The sequence below is a fragment of the Salvia splendens genome, chromosome 2, assembly GCF_004379255.2.
Source record: "Salvia splendens isolate huo1 chromosome 2, SspV2, whole genome shotgun sequence".
NCBI lineage: Eukaryota > Viridiplantae > Streptophyta > Magnoliopsida > Lamiales > Lamiaceae > Salvia > Salvia splendens.
The window spans coordinates 23,144,528-23,165,098 of record NC_056033.1 but is presented as its reverse complement, the minus strand read 5'-3'; the positions used below and the strand labels follow the sequence as shown (position 1 = coordinate 23,165,098).

The window sequence follows — 20,571 nt, the reverse complement described above, 5'->3', positions numbered from 1 at the left end:
AATTTTCTGTTACCATTTTTTCCATACTATATGAATTATATATTAAAACCCATTTCATCCCAAATATCTTTATATTTTTGGCATGGAATGGAGCATTAGTTGAGAAGTCACTCTCATAATTTTCCAAGTCCATAAATAGGGGCAGACCATTTAGAAGTGTACAAGCATTTGAAACGCAAAGTACCACACTGCTCTGATTGCAGTGTCGGTGGAGTAATTATAATTGAACTGCTTCTCTCTCGTCATTTTCTGTCAAGAGATAGATTAGCAAAGCCGCTCGCCTGTAGTATTCTTCCCTTCCACGCCATTTTTATACATTTATTTATAACCACAATTACCATAATTCAGATTTGAGAAACCACCCACTCATTAACAGCTATACACACACGGATTATTTCTCTACTTTCTAGTGAGGAAAAGCGGAAGAGAGAATAGCTACTGTTTCTACTCAATCTGCGTATTCATATCCTCTTTGCATTTGGCATTGTGTTTGGATCGGCTGCGGTCTCGATCTGTTTCTCTTGATTCGAGTTCAGTTTCGGAATCGTTTGGATTGCGCGGTGAGCTTCTGCTTTTTGCAATAACCAGGAATGCGAGAATTGGCGTTTCATTTCAGTTATTTTTATGATTTACTGCTTAATTTTAATTGCAAGTAATTTTGATTATTCAATTGAGTCAAGAGTCAAATGAATTAACAATAAACGTGCTGAATCTGAGTGTTGGCAGTTTTTGTTGTTAGTTTTCTCGGTGTAGATCTAATCTGTGAAATGACGAGTTCCGAGGGACTGAGATACACCTTTTTGCACTTTTTCAGATGTTAAATTCAGTGTAAAGCTTTGCAATTGGCTCATTCTGATCCGTCGCTCTTCACTGAGGCTAACTCACAATGGAACCTGAAGCAGAAGTCAAGGTTGGTATGAATGTTGTTGATCAATATCATGTTAAGATATCTTCATTGATTATTGAGAATATTGGATGCGTGATTAGCTTTTCTTCTTCTTATATGGTTGTAATTTTTTAGTGTGATTTTGTTTGTTGGGAATATCATGCTCACTTATTTACTGCCTTGGGTTGCTAGGGGAAGACCTTGAAGACCATTGGCAGCCAGGTCTGTCAAATCTGTGGGGATGATGTTGGTTTGACTGCTGACCTTGAGCCATTTGCTGCATGCGATGTCTGTGCGTTCCCAGTTTGCAGGCCTTGCTATGAATATGAGAGGAAGGATGGAAATCAGTCTTGCCCTCAGTGCAAAACCAGATACAAGAGGCATAAAGGTATAGTAAGTGCAAATAAAAAGTGTCCCTTCCTATCCTCTTTCAATTAGGAATGGATCAGATGGAGTAAACATTAACAGTTTCACGGTATATTGCTGAATTTGTTGCAAAATAACTTTTTTTTATGTAAAACTATATTGAGTTGCACAAATTGCTAATCATCTTCAAGGCTGTCAAAGTTTGTTTGTTTTTTTTTGTAATAAATCTAATCTCCCTAAAATCAGGTCAGGTATATATACATAGCTACAAAATATTGATTGATCATATAAGGAAAAACAGCTGTTATAACTAGAATATTGACCAGTGAACTCCGAGGGGATTTGCAACATATGTGAAAACTATGCTGAGAAGGGGTATAGGTCTTGAAAGATTCCACATGCAATGACCAAACAGTAGATAAAATAATTGGAGTGATATTGTGGATTCCGCAATACTTGTTATTTATATGTTAATTTAAAGTTGTAATGGAAAGCTGTGTTCCTGGAATGGTTTTGTAATAAATATGCTTTTTGTTTCATTTTTAGAGGGGATATCTAAATGTTTTAGAACGTGCAGGTTCTAACTCACATGCCATAAAAGATTTCAGTGTTTGGTGGTGTCACATCTAGTTTGAGTATTACTATGTTTTTTGTTGCATAATGTAATGATTATAGCATTAAGAAAATCACTGTATATGATTGGTATTGGTTATCTTGCTGTAATGTATGGTATTATGACTAAATATACAAATATGTTTCTAATGTAATTGAAACACTGAAAGCTCTACATGTATGGATGACCATTATTCAGGTTAAATTGTCGTTGGGAAAATTAATGCCGTTTCAGTAAACAGTAGCCTAAAAGACATGGCTGTTGTACTTTAAGACATACTCCATCCGTCCCGCCGAAGATGACCCACTTTCCTTTTTAGTTTTTGTTTTTCCCACCTTACCCATTAATAAAAAAATAGAAACCCCTTTATCTATACTTTATTCCCCCTCTCTTACTTTATTCTCTCCATCTAACACACAAAATAAAATTGCATAAAATCCCGTGCCACCCAAGGACATCTTCCTTGGGACAGAGGGAGTAATTATTAGAGACTTAAACACTGAAAATTTTATTTGCATCACGGCCAAAATCTTTTTTTCTGAAAATGAGTTTTGATACTTTAAAACAGGGAGTCCTGCAATTCATGGTGATAGTGAAGAGGATGGTGTTTCTGATGATGTTGTTGATGATATCCATTACTCTGAAACTCAAAGTAACAAGCAGAAAATTTCAGAGCGAATGTTGAACTGGCGAGTTAATCATGCAGGAGAAAGTCTTAATGCGCCAAAGTATGACAAGGAAGTCCCTCAAAACCACATTCCATTGCTTACGAATGGAACAGATGTAAGTTTTGATGCTTTTGAATCACTATAGTCTACTGTTATATTGTGCAGTCATATATTATGGCATTCCAACTTTCTTTTCATTTTGCAGATCTCTGGGGAACTATCTGCTGCATCACCCGGGCGCCTTTCAATGGCATCTCCTCCTCCTGGAGGCAGTGGAAAACGTAAACTTTACTTTGTTACAATTCCTTCAATAAATAGTAGCATTTCATTCGTTCTGTCAGTCTTTCGTATTCTTTACTTAATATCTTTCTTCTTCCATTTGCAGCCAGGATTGTGGATCCAGTGAGGGAGTTTGGATCTCCAGGCTTAGGCAATGTTGCCTGGAAAGAAAGAGTGGATGGCTGGAAAATGAAGCAGGAAAAGCCTGCTATTCCAATGACTACTAGCCATCCTCCTTCAGAAAGAGGAGTGGGAGATATTGATGCGAGCACTGATATTCTTGTCGATGAGTCTCTGCTGTAAGTTTATTGTTTTATATACAGACGTTATGCAGGTTATGCTTGAGCAAAAACTTTGATAATATTGGTGAATTCCATAGAACAACATATCTTGCTGACATGTGGCAGCAAAAAAGGACACACTGTGTTTCGTTGCATGAAAGTCATTCTCCTTCTGATACTTTTCTTCTTGGTGTAGGAATGATGAAGCCCGACAGCCCCTATCAAGGAAGGTTTCTATTCCGTCATCAAGGATAAACCCTTACAGGATGGTTATTGTATTGCGGCTGGTTATTCTATGCATTTTCTTGCACTATAGAATAACGAACCCTGTACCAAATGCATATCCATTGTGGCTGATTTCTGTGATTTGTGAGATTTGGTTTGCTATATCCTGGATTCTGGATCAGTTCCCAAAATGGCTTCCTGTAAATCGTGAAACGTATCTTGACAGACTTGCTCTGAGGTGAAAACTTTTCCACATGTATTTGCATATTTGGCTTCTTTATATGTTCCTCCCTGATGAAAGTTTTGTGCATATAGTACGTAGATAGGGCAGTGCCTTTGTTTGGTTCTGCAGCATTTATTCTGCTAAGCCCTTATATATTTAGTTCTTATATTCCCATAACATATTCTTTTGTCCTCTCTGGAAAATGGAAATTACTTTTCCTGTCTGATTTTGAAAACTGCGTTAATAATATGTATTTTGTAACAGATATGACCGTGAAGGAGAGCCATCGCAATTAGCTTCCGTTGACATATTTGTCAGTACTGTTGATCCTCTGAAGGAGCCTCCTCTCGTTACAGCTAATACTGTTTTGTCCATTCTTGCGGTAGACTATCCGGTGGACAAGGTTTCTTGTTATGTTTCTGATGATGGGTCTGCCATGTTGACGTTTGAAGCTCTATCAGAAACATCAGAATTTGCAAGGAAATGGGTTCCTTTCTGCAAAAAGTACAGTATTGAGCCACGGGCTCCCGAATGGTACTTTGCTCAGAAGATTGACTACTTAAAAGATAAAGTCCAGCCATCTTTTGTGAAAGACCGTCGGGCTATGAAGGTGAGAATTTTGTTTTACCAGAATTTACCTTCACATTTGGTCAAGCGTCTTATTTCTCTTCTCTGCATTATTTGTACTATAGAGAGAATACGAAGAATTTAAAATTCGTATCAACGCTCTCGTATCCAAGGCTCAGAAAGTTCCTGAAGAAGGTTGGGTCATGCAAGATGGTACACCTTGGCCTGGAAATAATACAAGGGATCACCCTGGAATGATCCAGGTAAGAAGATAACTGGAATTTTTTTTATCTTGTCAAGTGTCAATGTTACTTTGTACAGTATAGGCATGCTCATTTCATATGCAAAGACCATACATTTTTAATTGTTCACATGTTCCTATTTATTTGGTTTCAAAGCAAGAGGCATGTTATATGTTTTCCCTCGACAAACATGTACTCCATTGCATTCATGTAAAGTTCCTCATATATCTTGGTCACAGGTTTTCTTAGGTCAAAGTGGTGGTCTTGACAGTGATGGTAATGAGCTTCCTCGATTAGTATATGTTTCTCGTGAGAAGCGTCCTGGTTTCCAGCATCACAAGAAAGCTGGTGCCATGAATGCACTTGTAAGTAGTCAAATGATGTATTTTTGAACATTTAGTTTACCATGCTGCGATTGAACATTTAGTTTATCATGATGTATTTTTGGCATAATTATGTACTACTATGCTTACAGGTTCGTGTGTCAGCAGTTCTTACCAATGGACCTTTCTTGTTGAATCTCGATTGTGATCATTACATTAATAATAGCAAGGCGTTGCGAGAAGCAATGTGCTTTTTGATGGATCCGAATCTTGGGAAATATGTTTGCTATGTACAATTTCCACAGAGATTCGATGGTATAGACAGGAGTGATCGATATGCCAACCGTAACACTGTCTTCTTTGATGTGAGTTTCAAGTGTTTCTAGTCATTACAGTCCTTATAATCCATTTGATACAAGTTTTGTTTTTGGTTACCTATCTAACTCATTTGAACTGTTCCTTTTTCGCTCACCAGATTAACTTGAGAGGTTTGGATGGTATTCAAGGCCCTGTATATGTGGGCACTGGATGTGTCTTCAACAGAACAGCTTTGTATGGTTATGAGCCTCCTCACAAACCTAAGAATAAGAAGGCTCAGATGCTTTCTTCCTGCTTTGGTGGATCAAGAAAGAAAAGTTCCAAGTCAAGTAAGAAGGGTTCAGATAAGAAGAAATCTAGCAAGCATGCTGATCCTACTGTTCCAATCTTCAGCTTGGAGGATATAGAGGAGGGTGTTGAAGGTATGCTCCCCTTGAAACTAATAACTCAAAACATGTCACTACTCTTTTATCCTCTAAGCTCATATGGATTATTTACTTGAAAGGGGATGTTGCTGTTCTACTGTTTATGCACTTAGTTCACCTTTCCCCCCTTGATTTATAATACTTCCAAATTATTACCGTGATGATTCTGCTTTAGATAGTGGTTCTTGCATGGCAAGGAGACAGAAATTGCTGACATCATGAAAATTTCAAGTTTAACTCAATTTATTTTATCCCCTTTTGTTGATTGAACCAGGCGCTGGATTCGATGATGAAAAGTCATTGCTCATGTCCCAGATGAGCTTGGAGAAAAGATTTGGTCAGTCAGCTGTTTTTGTTGCATCTACCCTGATGGAGAATGGTGGTGTGCCTCAGTCTGCTACACCAGAGACTCTCCTGAAAGAGGCTATTCATGTCATTAGCTGTGGGTACGAAGATAAGTCAGAATGGGGAACTGAGGTATGTGTCCTCTACTCCATCTACAGTTCTATGTTGGATTAGATTCATGTCCATCAAATGCTTACTTGTATGACATATGATATTTCCCCTCTTCTCAAAATAGTTCTTGTCCTCTAGAACTTTTTGCGAGACTAATTTTTCCCTCATGTATGCAGATAGGATGGATCTATGGTTCAGTCACAGAAGATATTCTTACAGGATTTAAAATGCATGCACGGGGCTGGCGATCAATTTACTGTATGCCTCCAAGGGCGGCCTTCAAGGGGTCAGCTCCAATTAATCTTTCCGATCGATTGAATCAAGTGCTTAGATGGGCCTTAGGATCGGTAGAGATTCTGTTTAGTAGGCATTGTCCAATATGGTATGGATATAAAGGAAGGCTAAAATGGCTAGAGAGATTCGCATATGTTAACACCACGATTTACCCGATCACTTCCATTCCTCTGCTATTATATTGTACATTGCCAGCTGTCTGTTTACTTACTGGGAAATTCATCATCCCACAGGTATGTCCTCATAAATTCTACATCCCTTGTGGAAGCCGAGAAACATGTTTTAAACTATATATTTTGATTTACAGATTAGTAACCTTGCGAGTGTCTGGTTTCTTTCCCTCTTTCTCTCCATCTTTGCCACTGGTATACTGGAGATGAGGTGGAGTGGGGTCGGAATTGACGAATGGTGGAGGAACGAGCAGTTCTGGGTCATTGGAGGTGTCTCAGCTCATCTGTTTGCTGTTTTCCAAGGTCTACTCAAAGTTCTTGCTGGAATAGATACAAATTTCACTGTCACGTCCAAAGCTGGAGACGAAGAAGGAGATTTCACTGAGCTTTACATGTTTAAATGGACAACTCTATTGATTCCTCCAACCACTCTTCTCATTGTAAACTTGGTCGGAGTTGTTGCTGGAATTTCCTATGCAATCAACAGCGGGTACCAATCGTGGGGGCCGTTGTTCGGGAAATTGTTCTTTGCCTTCTGGGTGATCGTTCATCTCTACCCCTTCCTCAAAGGTCTCATGGGGCGGCAGAACCGTACTCCCACCATTGTTGTGGTGTGGTCGATTCTTCTTGCTTCGATCTTCTCATTGCTGTGGGTCAGAGTTGATCCCTTCACCACTAGAGTCACTGGCCCAAAGGTCGAAGAGTGTGGAATTAACTGCTGATATCCACCTCACAGAATTTCGATGGTTGTCTGTGATTTTCTTTCAGAAAGAGAAAGATAAGAAAGCTACAGTTTGTTTCATATATTTATCGTAAATTGATCAAAATGTTTGTCCATTGTGTGTTAGAACTTGTATGATGTCAAGCATATTTATATTGCATTAATTTTTAATTCGTTTCTATAGCTGGAGTTACCAATGTATTTTGTTTTTATAGGTAGATCATAGATGAACAGAAAGTTAAAAGACTGTTTCACAGTAGACTGAATATGAGATTTTTGGCCTTGACACTAAATACTTATCATTTGGTTGGCCAAGTCACAAGATACATCATTTTCTATGTGAATTAGGTTCTGAATCTTCTGATATATGGAATTTGGTTTGGCTGGAGCTAATCCTTAAATTAAAGCATAGTAGATGTAAATGCACTTGTGAGTTCCTATCACTTTTAAATGCTGAGTTCACGTTTAAAGTTGTGAGCACAATTCTTGTACAACTCTATGAATTGAGTCTAAAGCATTATAAATGGTTTAGCAGGATTACGTGATGCCGGATACGAAACATCGAGTGGCATATCAACGAAAAGGATTACTCACTTTGTCCCATTCAAGATGTCCATTTTTTTAGTTTGTCTCAATCAAGACAATGGCCGATGCAGAATTTCAACTCTGGGGGTACAAATTATTACTAATATTATGAGATATCTTTTGGTATTTGCATCACCGAAAGTAATCGCGGCATGATAGCATAGAGTTGTAAGAGATATAGATGAGCATTGAGTATCATATAATAATAGGTCGTTGATGCTAACTAGAAATACATGTTGTGATTGTCGTTAAAAATAGGGTCGACATAGTTACAAAAGCATGAATACTCTGTTTTATGACTAAACATTATAACACCAATAAACTATAGTAATATCTCTTTTTCCTTTTATCCACCACTATTAATTATTAAAAAAATTACATTTTTCATTATTTTGCAAAAGTTTATGTTGAACAAAAATAAAATATTTAAATAGAAATTTAAAAGTCAAAGAAGAAAAGAAAAGAAAAGAAAAAGCAAATCTTAAAACAAAAATAACAAGCTGGCGCCGAACCCTGCTCTCTACAATTTAATTTAATTTTATTTAATTTTATTTTATTTTATTTTATTTTATTTTAGACTAAAGCGCTAGCCATCTCTTCTATACAACTTCACGTCACATTTATGAACATAATATACATATACTAAAAACTAAAATTGTTGGGGATTTCATGGGACTCCATGTCCTAGCGTAGGTCCGCTCCTAAGTTAAGATGTCCACTTTATATATTCAAAATAAATCTCCCTCTTTTTTTCTTTATTAAAATATTTAACTATTTTTTTTTTCTTTCTACTTACTTCACCTAACAACTCTTCCTAAAATCTCGTGTAACTCAAGAATGTGGACATCTTGATTGAGACGGAGGGAGTACTTATTAATTGAGAATGAAGACCAAAGGTTGAGAAGGCCTTACAACCCATTCAAATGAGTAGCCTTTGTGCACGCCCCGTGTAGGATGGCGGGTTGGAACAAGGTCCATCACACAGCACCACCACCATACAACCTGTGTGGCCATGTGTCTTATTTAAAAGGGGCTCATTTGACTGTGCGCTCACACTACAACACACTGCCTATGCGCGAAGTTGGGGCGACAGTTGGACAGGACGGCCCGCACCGACTGTGTTAGCCATACGACCATGGACGGATCTAGTATAGAATGAGAAGGGGCCACCTCAATATTTTATAAGCATGTAGGCATTTATATTATACTATTACCTTAATATATGTAAATTCACACTATTTGCCCCCTTACATTTAAGAAAATAATAATTTATTTGCCCCTCTCCTAAAAATACACCACCTTGTACCTAAAAACACACCACCTCTCCAATTTCTTTTTTCGCATATCTTCAATTAATTGACACCTTTATGTTTACTACTTTTGGTAATGAACCTCACATTCTTACTACTCATTCTATTATTATAAAATTGATATATAAAGGTAGGACTCACATCTTATTAACTTTTTCCACATATTTTTCAACTATATTTCTTAAACTCATGTCAAGTAAATTAATACCAATTAACGAGAGAGGAAGAGAGTATAACTTAATTGCAAGATTACAATCGATGTTATAATACTTTGGGTCGAACCACAAGAAAGCATAAGCTTGTTTAATACACATAAATTTGATTTTGAGTTTGATTGGAAATAACATATTTACGTCATGTTTGATTTCCCCTCATGTATAATTTAACGTGGATTTATTCCGTAATAGATTTCGATATGACAAATAAATAAAAGAATGTATGAAATGCAAGACAAGCGTAAACATTAATAACTGGTTAAGAAGATATATAAGAAATTAATCGGATAATATGAATAATCAATAATTTAAGAAAAGCAAAAGAGGGTATGACACGTGGCGGCTCCAAACATGAGTTATGGTTAACGTGTCAAGTAACGAGGCAACACAAGAATCACTTAACTTTTGTTGATCTTATCAACCCACCTAAATCCATATATATATATACGTAGATTTCACATATCGCTTGTTATTGAATGATTGTCCCCTTCCACAATACAACTATATCTGCGCTTATTGAAAATGTCAGCCTCTGAAGAACCAATACCATCAATCGCCTTGATCTCATTATATGTTTCTTTTTTCTCCCTCTCTAAGATCTAATATATATATATATATATATATATATATATAGATAGATAGGATAGTGATCAAGATATAACTAATCTTAAATATATAACTACAGAATAAATCTCAGCCACACATCTTAATGCAACAAATATTATTTATTTTAATAATAGAAAATATGCTGAGGGTATTTTTAGAAATTATCTTATGAAATTTAAATCAAATTACGCAGCAAGTTCATCAACGAGCCGGAGAGAAAGTGATCTGAAATCTCATCTATGAAGCTCCTTCTCTCTGTAGATATGGTGATTCACGGCGGCGAAGTCTATCTGGTGTTTTACGGCGAAGATCTTGACGGTGGAAGAAGATGCTGATTCACAGTGGAGATCGGAGATCGGTACTTTGAAGGATTAATAGGATAAGAAATTTTCTTTTGAAGCTGAATTAGATACGTTGGCTTCAAATTCCAATGCAGCCATTTCGTGTCAATCATTCAACTCCCTCCTATTCACGAATTTTGTAATTAATTGGGAATTTGCTTAATTATTTCTTAAACTTGATAATCTCACCAGAGAGTTTAAATAGGAGTACAAAAATTCGGTTGAGGCCGTGGGAATAGATTAACTGAGATTGCTTTTGATGTGGTTAAATCGAATAACATTGTGGGAATTGTACGTATATATTGATAGTGAATTAGATAAATTATTACTACTACTACTACTAATTTTACAATGCACAGTTACTCGTATTTTATCTTTGCTAAGATCCACTTCACATTTTAACTACTCCGCATTTCCTTATTTTAGAAATAAAATGTGTGCTTGTTAATCACATGCCAACACAGTTCCACTTCACTTTTTAATTTCACTCTTGTTTACAAAACACATCACTCTTATTGTGATTTTACTTCACTCTTGTTTACAAAACACGTCACTCTTAGCATGATTTTACTTCACTCTTGTTTACAAAACACGTCCCTCTTATTGTGATTTTACTTCACTCTTGTTTACAAAACATGTCACTCTTAGCATGGTTTTACTTCAATCTTGTTTACAAAACACATCACTCTTATTGTGATTTTACTTCACTCTTGTTTACAAAACACATCACTCTTATTGTGATTTTACTTCACTCTTGTTTATAAAAAAGTCATTTTTATCATAATTTTACTTCACTCTTGTTTACAAAACACGTCACTCTTATTGTGATTTTACTTCACTCTTGTTTACAAAACACATCACTCTTATTGTGATTTTACTTCACTCTTATTTACAAAAAATTCATTCTTATCATAATTTTACTTCACTCTAGTTTACAAAACACGTCACTCTTATTGTGATTTTACTTCACTCTTGTTTACAAAACACATCACTCTTATTGTGATTTTACTCCACTCTTGTTTACAAAACACATCACTCTTATTGTGATTTTACTTCACTCTTGTTTACAAAACATGTCACTCTTATTGTGATTTTACTTCACTCTTGTTTACAAAACACATCACTCTTATTGTGATTTTACTTCACTCTTGTTTACAAAAAAGTCATTCTTATCATAATTTTACTTCACTCTTGTTTACAAAACACGTCACTCTTATTGTGATTTTACTTCACTCTTGTTTACAAAACACATCACTCTTATTGTGATTTTACTTCACTCTTGTTTACAAAAAATTCATTCTTATCATAATTTTACTTCACTCTTGTTTACAAAACACGTCACTCTTATTGTGATTTTACTTCACTCTTGTTTACTATAAAACACATTACTCTTAGCATGATTTTATTTCACTCTTGTTTACAAAACACATCGCTCTTGTTTAAAATAATCTCATGCGACCTATCAGAATTAACCGCATAATCCACTACTAAGCTGCCTAACCGTTGTTATACTATAAAATCCAATAACTCGCACAACACCAAACTCTTAATCCAATCAAAATTTCCTCTACACTATCGGAAAAAATTAACACCGAATCCCCAAAATCCAGCAACAAAAACTTTTTAAACAAATAATCATACAATTCATATACAATCATGCTATATTAATTGAAATTGAGCACTTACCGTCAGCGAATTTGAATTATATATATCTTCACGGGAATTTGAATGATTGTAAACAAATGTATATGAGTGTAAACAAAGTCAATTAATTTTGAACGAAGTTTGGGATGAAGACCAGATTCGATCAACCAAACTAGCCATTTTGTTCTGAAACCAGTAGTATGATGCAACTGAACACCATATATAAACCCTTCTCCACCGCCACATCCGCCGCCCGGCCTCAGATTGTTCCCCGCCGCCGATAGATCTCCAAAATTCCACCAGCTTCGCGGCGCTGCTGCTCCGCCGGAGAAACTGCAGCTCATGCAGACCGCTCAAATTGAACGAGGACGACACCGTCGATGACGCGCTGATCCCGTAACTCTCCTCAAGCACCGTCGCCAGTGGCCGGAGATCTCCTCCGACCTTCACCTGGAGCTGAAACATGCCTATTGTTATTATGGCTATGCAATGACCATTATACCCCCGCCTTGTTATTATGGAGTAAATTTGTGATTGATGGAACTAATTTCTCCTTAAATTCAAAATTTAATACTAGCCCTTGATTTTTTTGATCTTGTGGCTATGATTTGTTCTCTAGTTATTTGGTTAAGGGGTATTTGTCATAGATCACTACCCTATATATATATATATATAACAACCTTCACAGCAAAAATGGAACCCTAATATAATAAAATAGAGGTTTAGTTCGCAAGTAGTATTATGTTTGACTAAAATAGGATGGTTTGTTTCCGACTCAGTTAGAAGAAATTCGAGGCGATCACCACTCTCCCAAGAGTTCAAATGCATCGAGCGGATCCCTAACAAGTGATGGACAGCCGTTTTTGTCGCCGGAGAAGCGTTGTCGGCCGGTGAAGGAGGTGATGGTCGAAGTCCAAGAGAAGGGCAACTTGATTGACAGATTGCTTCATGCGGAGGATCGAATCTTGAAGGTTACTTTTTAATTTCATGGTAGTTGAGTTTCTATGTTCTATGCTCGTTTTGAAAAATTAATACTTTCTCCGTCCCCAAAGATTATGCACTTTGGGTTAAAACACGAGTTTTAATGCAAAATTAGTAAAGTAAGAGGGAGGTAGAGAAGAGTAATTAAACTATTGTTAGTGGATAACTTTATTAGAGTTTTTAAAATTAGAAAGTGCATATTCCTATGGGACAGACTAAAAAAAAATATATAAATAATATCCTGGTTTATTGCTTAATATTCCCTACTTGGTTTTAAAAACTATAAATAATATCCTTGTTTATTGCTTAATATTCCCTACTTGGTTTTAAAAACTATAAATAATATCCTTGTTTATTGCTTAATATATTTGTTATGTAGGTGTGTTTGCAACTTGAAGAGGAGATTCATGAAAGTGAGAAGAGCAGTGGTTCAGCAGAGAGGAAGTCTCCTAAGAAGGGATTGAAGCAATTTGTCAAATCATGCGTTAAGCCCAAGCACAAAACTAGCATTTTCTCTTCTTCAATTTCTCACATGTACTGTTTTTCTTTTCTTGGGCACTACTTGTATTGAGCACAAGTTTAATTTTGTACCAACTCGTTTTATTTCCAAGTCTTGGGACTTGTTAATTTTCTTCGTTCAGAAATAATCAGATGCTGATGTGTTGATATTCGTTACTTTACGGGTTATACATGAATTTTAATTTTTCAAGACACATGAATAAAATTGAAGGGCTATTTTTTTTAAAAAATTAGTCCTATCTAGAAGTAAGAACACATTTATTATTAATCTAATATCTTTACATCTAAGAACACATTTGTTTTTAATCGAATGGATAAGATCGTTACAGGATAGAAATAATATGAGAAAAAGTGCTATAAAAATTAAATTTTTTGGAATTCTTAATTATATCTTTTCTTAAAGACTGAAATTTTATTAGCTGTTTGCACTGAAGATTAATTTTAAATTATTTCTATCTAATTAAGAAAACACTCAATCTAATCTAAGCTGGTAATATCCCTATATTTATCAAATCTAATAGGAAATATCTGTATATTTATTCAATTAATAATAAAATGTAGTTCCTCCGTCTGCCGTTAGGAGTCCTATTTGAGTTCGATAATAAAATGTGCGCCCTCCGTTTGCTATTAGGATTTTCATGTGAATTCATCACAAATTTCAAGAAATATAAAAGATAGTGGGTATGAAAAGAAATATAAAAGATAGTGGAATGAAAGAATCATTTTATAAATTAATTTTATAATAAAATATGAGTAGATCAAATTAGTGAAATGTAGAGTCCAATTATCATTTATTATAAAAGTGAACCTACACTCCTAACGATGGACGGACAAAAATTGTAACCAGACTCCTAAATGCTAATGGCAGACAAAAGGGATGGACGGACAAAAATTGTAACCAGACTCCTAAATGCTAATGGCAGACAAAAGGGAGTATCTACTAGTATGAATTGGGAGTATAATTATTATACCCTAGTTGGAAGCAAGATATCCATTTTTTATTCTATTTTTATCTCAATCAACTATTATTAATAAAAATATATTTATCTCAATCAACTATTAGTAAAAGTAAAAATATATTTATTTTTATTTTATTATTTTTTTTATTGACATAAAATAACATTGCTAAAAATTATATGCTGCTGAAGGAAGGAGTCATTTTCCTTGTGTTTCTGGTTTGCAGTGAATGATTTTTTTTGCATGCAAAGATTTCAAATAATTCACGTAACAGGCATATATTTACCTTAAAACATGAATTCTACAGAAAGGTACCTTCAAGATTCTCCAAAGAATCGAAGTGCTTCGCTACTTCTCCACGTAATGATCTTCAGTACTCGACCAAAGCTCTTCTGATTGTTTCCTAAACTGTTATTTTGATCTAAGAGTGAGCTTAGCTCATCAAAATATCTAGGTTTTAAATAGAGAAGAGACAAATTTTTTACTATGTGCTACTAGAGGGGGACAAAAGTTTCTGATGCACTATTTTTTAGCACTGCAACTACTTGCAAATATACAAGGCAGCAATTAAGAGCACCCTGGCCGCCATCCTGCTACACATCTTACAGGTCATGAGCCCTCTGCTTGGATTTCTAGACGAGTTGGAGCAGATTTTGGCTAGATACTTTTGAGGCACAGTTGGAGAGAAGAAGAAGATGCACTGGATTTCTTGGAGACAGATTTGCTTGCCTTTTGATGAGGGTGGCTTGGGTATTCGCCACTTCAGGGAGGTGGCAGTGGCTTTTGGGTTCAAGCTGTGGTGGAGATTGCTAGCTCAGGACTCTCTCTGGGCCCAGTTCATGACCCAGAAGTACAGTATCATTCCTTGTCATTTGCATACATCCCCTTGTTGGTCACATGATAGTCCTACTTGGCGTCGTTTGCGTCGTATTTGGTCATACATGCATGAGTATATTCGTTGGTCCTTGGGTGAGGGGAAGATCAGCTTCTGGGATGATGTCTGGCTTGGGGCTAGCTCCATCCGGAGTCTGTGCGTCCCGGGAAATGATCCTCCCTAATCTCAGGCCGTTACATCATATTGGCATGAACATGCATGGGATGAGGATATGCTGCATAGTTTATCTTTCAGGTTTGGCGTACCTCTAGAGGTGATAGACCAGATCAGAGCCACGCCGATCGAGTTGGGGGCGAAGGATGTGAGGCGGTGGAATCTGACTAGCCATGGAGAGTTCTCTGTGACCTCGGCATGGGAGAGCATCCGGACTAGACTGCCGAAGAGGGAGATTTTTGGTCTTATTTGGAACCAGGGGTTGACTCCTACCATGTCGGTGTTCATTTGGAGGTTACTGTTTGGTAGGCTGCCGGTGGATGAGAAGTTACAGAGGAGGGGAATTGAGTTAGCGTCTAGGTGTCAGTGTTGTAGGTCTCCTTTGGTCGAGTCTCTCAACCATGTCTTTTTTTCGAGTCAGTCGGCGGTTTCTGCATGGGAGCATTTCGATGCCTGGTTTCCTTCCTCGCACACACCGATTCACACGAGCACCAATATTGAACTTAGACTAGGTCACTGGCAGAGGTCTTCTTTCCAGAGGGCTCCCGCCATGCATATTAGTTTTCTTGTTCCTTGTTTGATTGCTTGGTTTCTTTGGATGGAGACGAACAGCTGCAAGCATGGCGGTCGTCCTTTTCGTCATTCACATGTTATTTGGCAGGTCACTCATCATCTGCATGTGCTAGTTCTGGCCGGCAGGATCACCTCGACTCATTGGTGGGGATGCTCGCCGTCGGTTGATTTCATGGCTTTCTCCCCCAGACAGCGTGTTCTGCGGTCGCTCATGGTTCTATGGCATCCTCCTGATGCACCTTGGGTGAAGCTGAACACAGACGGTGCCTTCTCTACATCGACACTGGCGGCGGGGGAGGGAGGATTGGTTCGTGGTTCTGATGGAGGCCTTCTGAGGGCTTTTTGTGCTCCGGTAGCTGCATCATCGAGCTTTGAAGTAGAGCTTTTGGCTTTGATTCGGGGTTTGGAGATGGCTATGGAGCTTTCTACTCACATTTGGATAAAGCCAGACACAACGACTCTGGTTAGTTTGTTATCATCTGGATATCTTGGCTCCGCGGATTTTAGACATCATATGGCTTTGATCCGAAGCATGACAGCTCAGCGGCAGGTTCGATTCTCACACATGTACAGAGAAGGCAACCGGGCTGCTGATTTTCTGGCAGGTAGGGGGTCCAGACCCCTGCCCCTACATACTTCGATCCAATCTCTGCGCCTCGATACCTGAATGCGCTAGTTAGGATGGACCAGCTGGGATATCCTAACTTCCGTTTCTGACGTAGAGATGTGGGTTGATTTAGCTCCTTTGGTGGTTGGTTTTGATCTTTTTTTGTTTCTCCCTTTTGTGTATTTAGTCAGCTTTTTTCCACTTGATAGCACGGAGGATCCCGACTTGTGGGACCTCTACTTTGTTTTTTCATGTTCTTGTTTGGATCTTAGTCACTTTTGGGCTAAGATCATGTTTTTTGGAACATTACATTTTGATCTTATTTACGGGTTGAGGGTCTGCCTAAACCTCCCGCCCACAATGGGCGTCTTTGATTAAAAAAATATATATATATACAAGGCAGCAATAGTAATTCCTCCATCCCCAAAGAATATGCACTTTGGGTTCGACAAGAGTTTTAAAGTAAAAATGTAATACCCGCATCTTTCATTATCCTTTTCCGTTAATGTTTAATGTCGAACTAGAGAATTGTCGCTTCCTTGATTCGTGTTTTGAATGGAATTCATAACCTCTCTATTGATGTTTAATGTTGTAAGTTCGCAAAGACAAAAATTTAAGTGTTAATCGAACAAACCAATGTATGTTATGAGAGATATGTGAAATTGTACAAGGATATGAAGTTGTCTCCGAACTAAAATGTTCGCATACATCTCGAGTAATAAACTTTATCTAAATGAAATACTATACTATTACAAAAAAAATTCAAGAATGAGCCCAGAAGGCTAAGAAACTAAAAGCTTCTATTAGCTACTCTGGGCCTCTTTCTCCCTAGCCCAAACTGCATCCCCACCGCGGCCCTATCCGATCAGCCTGTTGGGCCCGGAGCAGCGAGCCGGTATCGCGGATGGCAGTCCAAGTCTTTGTTCCACCTGCAAGATAAAAACAAGTTTTGATCATTAAAGAACAAGAAAAATTAAAGAAGCTTATTAAAGGAAGGGGACAACCCCTCTTTAGCTTTGGAGGACCAAAGACTCACCAAGAAGGGAAAGTCAATGCCTGCAAATCCTTTCCTCAAACCAACACCTATGGATTATTATCCCTCCAACACCACCCCTGCAATAAGCAAACAAATTGAAGTAATAGCCAAGTACCAAGTACAACCAAAATAACACCAAAATTAAGTCTTACAAAGTGAATCAACTAAAGAGATATGCTGCAAAGTAGAGACAAACTACCATATAAACCATTTAATTCATCAAAGTACACAAAAAATTTCCTATAAAGACCCCCCTCCATACCACCTTCGGATCCCTTCCCACACACCCCAAAAATTTCAGCAAATTTAAAGAGAGTTAGAGAGCTTGGTGTTCTAGGAGCATATTTCAAGGCAGTAACTACTTCAACAGGTATTTCACCTCCATCCCTTCTCCCAATCTTTTCTCATAGCCTATAATGTCGGAGTTGGAGCCGACGGCGCAGAGAGATGGCGGCTGAATCGCCGAGAAGCGGAGCCAAAATTGGCGGTGGTGTCACCGCCGAAGAGAGAGAGAGAGAGGGGGTGGAGTTCAGAGGATCGCGACGGCTATGGCGCGGCGGAGATGGCAACTGCCGGCGTGCCCTCTAGCGACGCGATTTCTCGCCTGAACCGACGGAGTCTCGGTCGATTGAAGGGTAGGAGCGAAGGCCCCGACATGCCTTGGGTTCCGGGCGACGAGGCCCCGAGCGATGGGCGGCCGGCTGGGTGTGAGGGCCAGGGGTGAGGCAGAGAAAAAAAATGGTCAGAGACGGAGTGTACCGACGAGCCTGCGACGCCGCCGACAGGGCGCCGGCGGCTGACTGGCGCGACGGGAGCAATCGGCGTGAAGGAGAGGAGGTGCCGTGGAGTTAGGGTTGTGAAGTTAGGGATTTTGAGTTTTTCCCCCAATTTGAGAAATTGGGGAATGAGGATGAGAGAGAGACGATAGATTGGGGGAGAGAATAGTTTGGGTTGTTTGTTGTTTTTGTTTTGGGCCTCTTTCTTTTATTTTGTTTTGGGCCGAGGAGATAAAATATAGGGATGGGCTAATGACTAAAATAAAATCGAAGCTTGGGCCTAAAAACACTAAAGAGAGAGATGGGCTAATTTCCTTCGAGTTGGGCCTACTGTGTTATTTAAGTTGTGGGCCCTCCTATTGTTTTGCCCGGTCAGATAATTGATGGTCCACTAATTAATCTCGCGATGATAAATTTAATTCTTGGACTTTGATTTAGTGCTCAAATAATTGATGTTAGGATAAGTTGCATAGAAGATAACGCTCTCTTTGTTAAACGAATAATTGGTGAACCTCCACATAAATTAAATCACTCGATTAAATTAATGCTCAAGGACTTTTCTAGGAATTAAGAAAAAGAATTTAAAAGACCATGCACTTAGAAATGCATTCCTGTTAAGTTTCTTAACTTCTTAAATCTAATTAAGTATTATTCTTATTTTCTAAAGGGGCATCTTCGCACGTCGTTTAAGGCCAAATCAAGGAACTTTTCAACTAAGGAAATAGCTTTTGAGGTGGACTTTCTTTTCAAAATGTGACTTTTAGCATGAATATGTGAAATTTTCTATACATGTTTGTCATGCCATGTTTTGCTTTTACGAATACATATCTGCTTGGCTATGCCAATTATGTTAAATCGAATTCGGGTCCCAGTAGGGCCACCCTACTCGGACTAGTGTACACATATTGGGATCGTGAGCTAACTTTCGAGTTGGCAGGTCCAGTGACCGTCGTGGAATGTGGCCACATTACCGGTTCACATACGTTTCAGATATGATATCTATGTTATGTGATTGCGCAATCAATTTTATGAAATTAAAGGAATTTTAGTGACTCGGGTCTTCTTAAATAAAACCCTGTGTTCACTCAATTGTGGCTGACTAAACTTAAATGAAGCTTATGTTTTTGGCACTATGTCCACTGAGTATATTAAATACTCTGCCGTGCATGTTTCTTTTCTAACTTGCAGGTTGAACGTGAACGAGGAGGCGAAGGTGTTGAGAAATGATATTAATAAGTAGCAATAGGTAGCCCAAAGAAGTGTCTTCACACATACTTCTTTGTCTTGGTCTCTTCCGCTGCATTAGGGATTTTGTACCAGGAGCTTATAAACCTAGATAACTTACTCTGATTTTTGTTTTGCCATGTATCACTTTCGCTTTCTGAAACAAATGTTTGAACTTGATTTTCATCTATGCTTATCTCTTTGACCATAAGACTTATTTAGTCACGATATAGCTACGCTCACTATCACTAGGGAGATGTGGTCGTTACAAAAATTGTCAAAGTAAGAGTGGTAAAGAGAAAAAGTAATTAAAGTATTGTTAATGGAGAATGAGTTCTACCTCATTATAGTGAAAAGACTTATTTAGTCACGATATAGCTACGCTCACTATCACTAGGGAGATGTGGTCATTACAAAAATTGTCAAAGTAAGAGTGGTAAAGAGAAAAAGTAATTAAAGTATTGTTAATGGAGAATGAGTTCTACCTCATTAGAGTGAAAAGACATTCCAAAATTAGAAAATGCATATTCTTGTGATACTGACTAAAAAGGAAATAGTGAATATTCTTGCTATTGTGTATCATGCAAGCTCATATATTATTTAAAGAGAAAGAGTTTTGAGTTTTATATTATAAAACTAAACATAAATAAATAATTATAAAGGAAACAAAGCAATAAAAGTAAAAGAGAATGAATATACATCCAAACGGTTTGAATGTATATTTAACTGTAATCATAAATATATATCTAAACAGAGAATGAATATACATCCAAGCAGTTGTGAATGTATATTTCAATGTAATCATATATATATATTTATAGGGTAGTGATCAAGATATAACTAATCTTAAGTGTATAACTAGAGAACAAATCTCAGCCACACAAATAAGTGGAACAAATAAAGTGATCTCTTGCTCTTGCTCCCCTAGTTGTTCAGCTTATCACCCAATTTCTCCGTCACCACCCACTCCTTCGCTGTCTCTGTGGCGGAGCTGCCGCAGGCTCCGCCCACTCTGACGCCTTCTCAGACGTCTCCGGCGGCTGCACCGCCGCCGTCGGTGGTGATCTCGTCGACTTCTTCGGCTCTTATCTA

At 37.7% G+C, this 20,571-nt stretch overlaps 1 protein-coding gene and 2 long non-coding RNA genes across 3 annotated transcripts; 2 read left to right on the top strand and 1 right to left on the bottom strand.

Moving 5' to 3' along the window:
• The first annotated feature begins 201 nt into the window (after positions 1-201).
• On the top strand, positions 202-7,240 carry LOC121791877 (cellulose synthase A catalytic subunit 3 [UDP-forming]-like). The gene is made up of 15 exons (XM_042189697.1): positions 202-560; positions 815-910; positions 1,079-1,274; positions 2,434-2,648; positions 2,739-2,814; positions 2,919-3,111; positions 3,290-3,556; positions 3,806-4,151; positions 4,234-4,371; positions 4,590-4,715; positions 4,826-5,038; positions 5,149-5,413; positions 5,691-5,893; positions 6,049-6,399; positions 6,474-7,240. The coding sequence occupies exons 2-15, from the start codon at positions 887-889 to the stop codon at positions 7,056-7,058; spliced, it is 3,198 nt and encodes a 1,065-aa protein (XP_042045631.1). The 5' UTR covers positions 202-560; positions 815-886; the 3' UTR covers positions 7,059-7,240.
• Positions 7,241-17,055: 9,815 nt separating this feature from the next.
• Positions 17,056-18,914, bottom strand: LOC121762939. Its single transcript, XR_006042316.1, has 2 exons — positions 17,480-18,914; positions 17,056-17,372 (listed from the first exon to the last, which is right to left on the bottom strand). It is a non-coding gene; the product is annotated as an uncharacterized LOC121762939 (long non-coding RNA).
• Positions 17,712-19,684, top strand: LOC121762944. The gene is made up of 3 exons (XR_006042317.1): positions 17,712-17,849; positions 18,923-18,988; positions 19,444-19,684. It is a non-coding gene; the product is annotated as an uncharacterized LOC121762944 (long non-coding RNA).
• Positions 19,685-20,571: the final 887 nt, after the last annotated feature.

What these genes read in the sequence shown, in the direction of transcription:
- LOC121791877 (XM_042189697.1), top strand. Translation starts at nt 887, where the DNA reads ATGGAACCTGAAGCAGAAGTCAAG. An exon ending in AAGACCGTCGGGCTATGAAG is followed by an intron (nt 4,152 to 4,233) that starts GTGAGAATTTTG and finishes TTTGTACTATAG; the next exon opens with AGAGAATACGAAGAATTTAA. An exon ending in AGTCAGAATGGGGAACTGAG is followed by an intron (nt 5,894 to 6,048) that starts GTATGTGTCCTC and finishes TCATGTATGCAG; the next exon opens with ATAGGATGGATCTATGGTTC.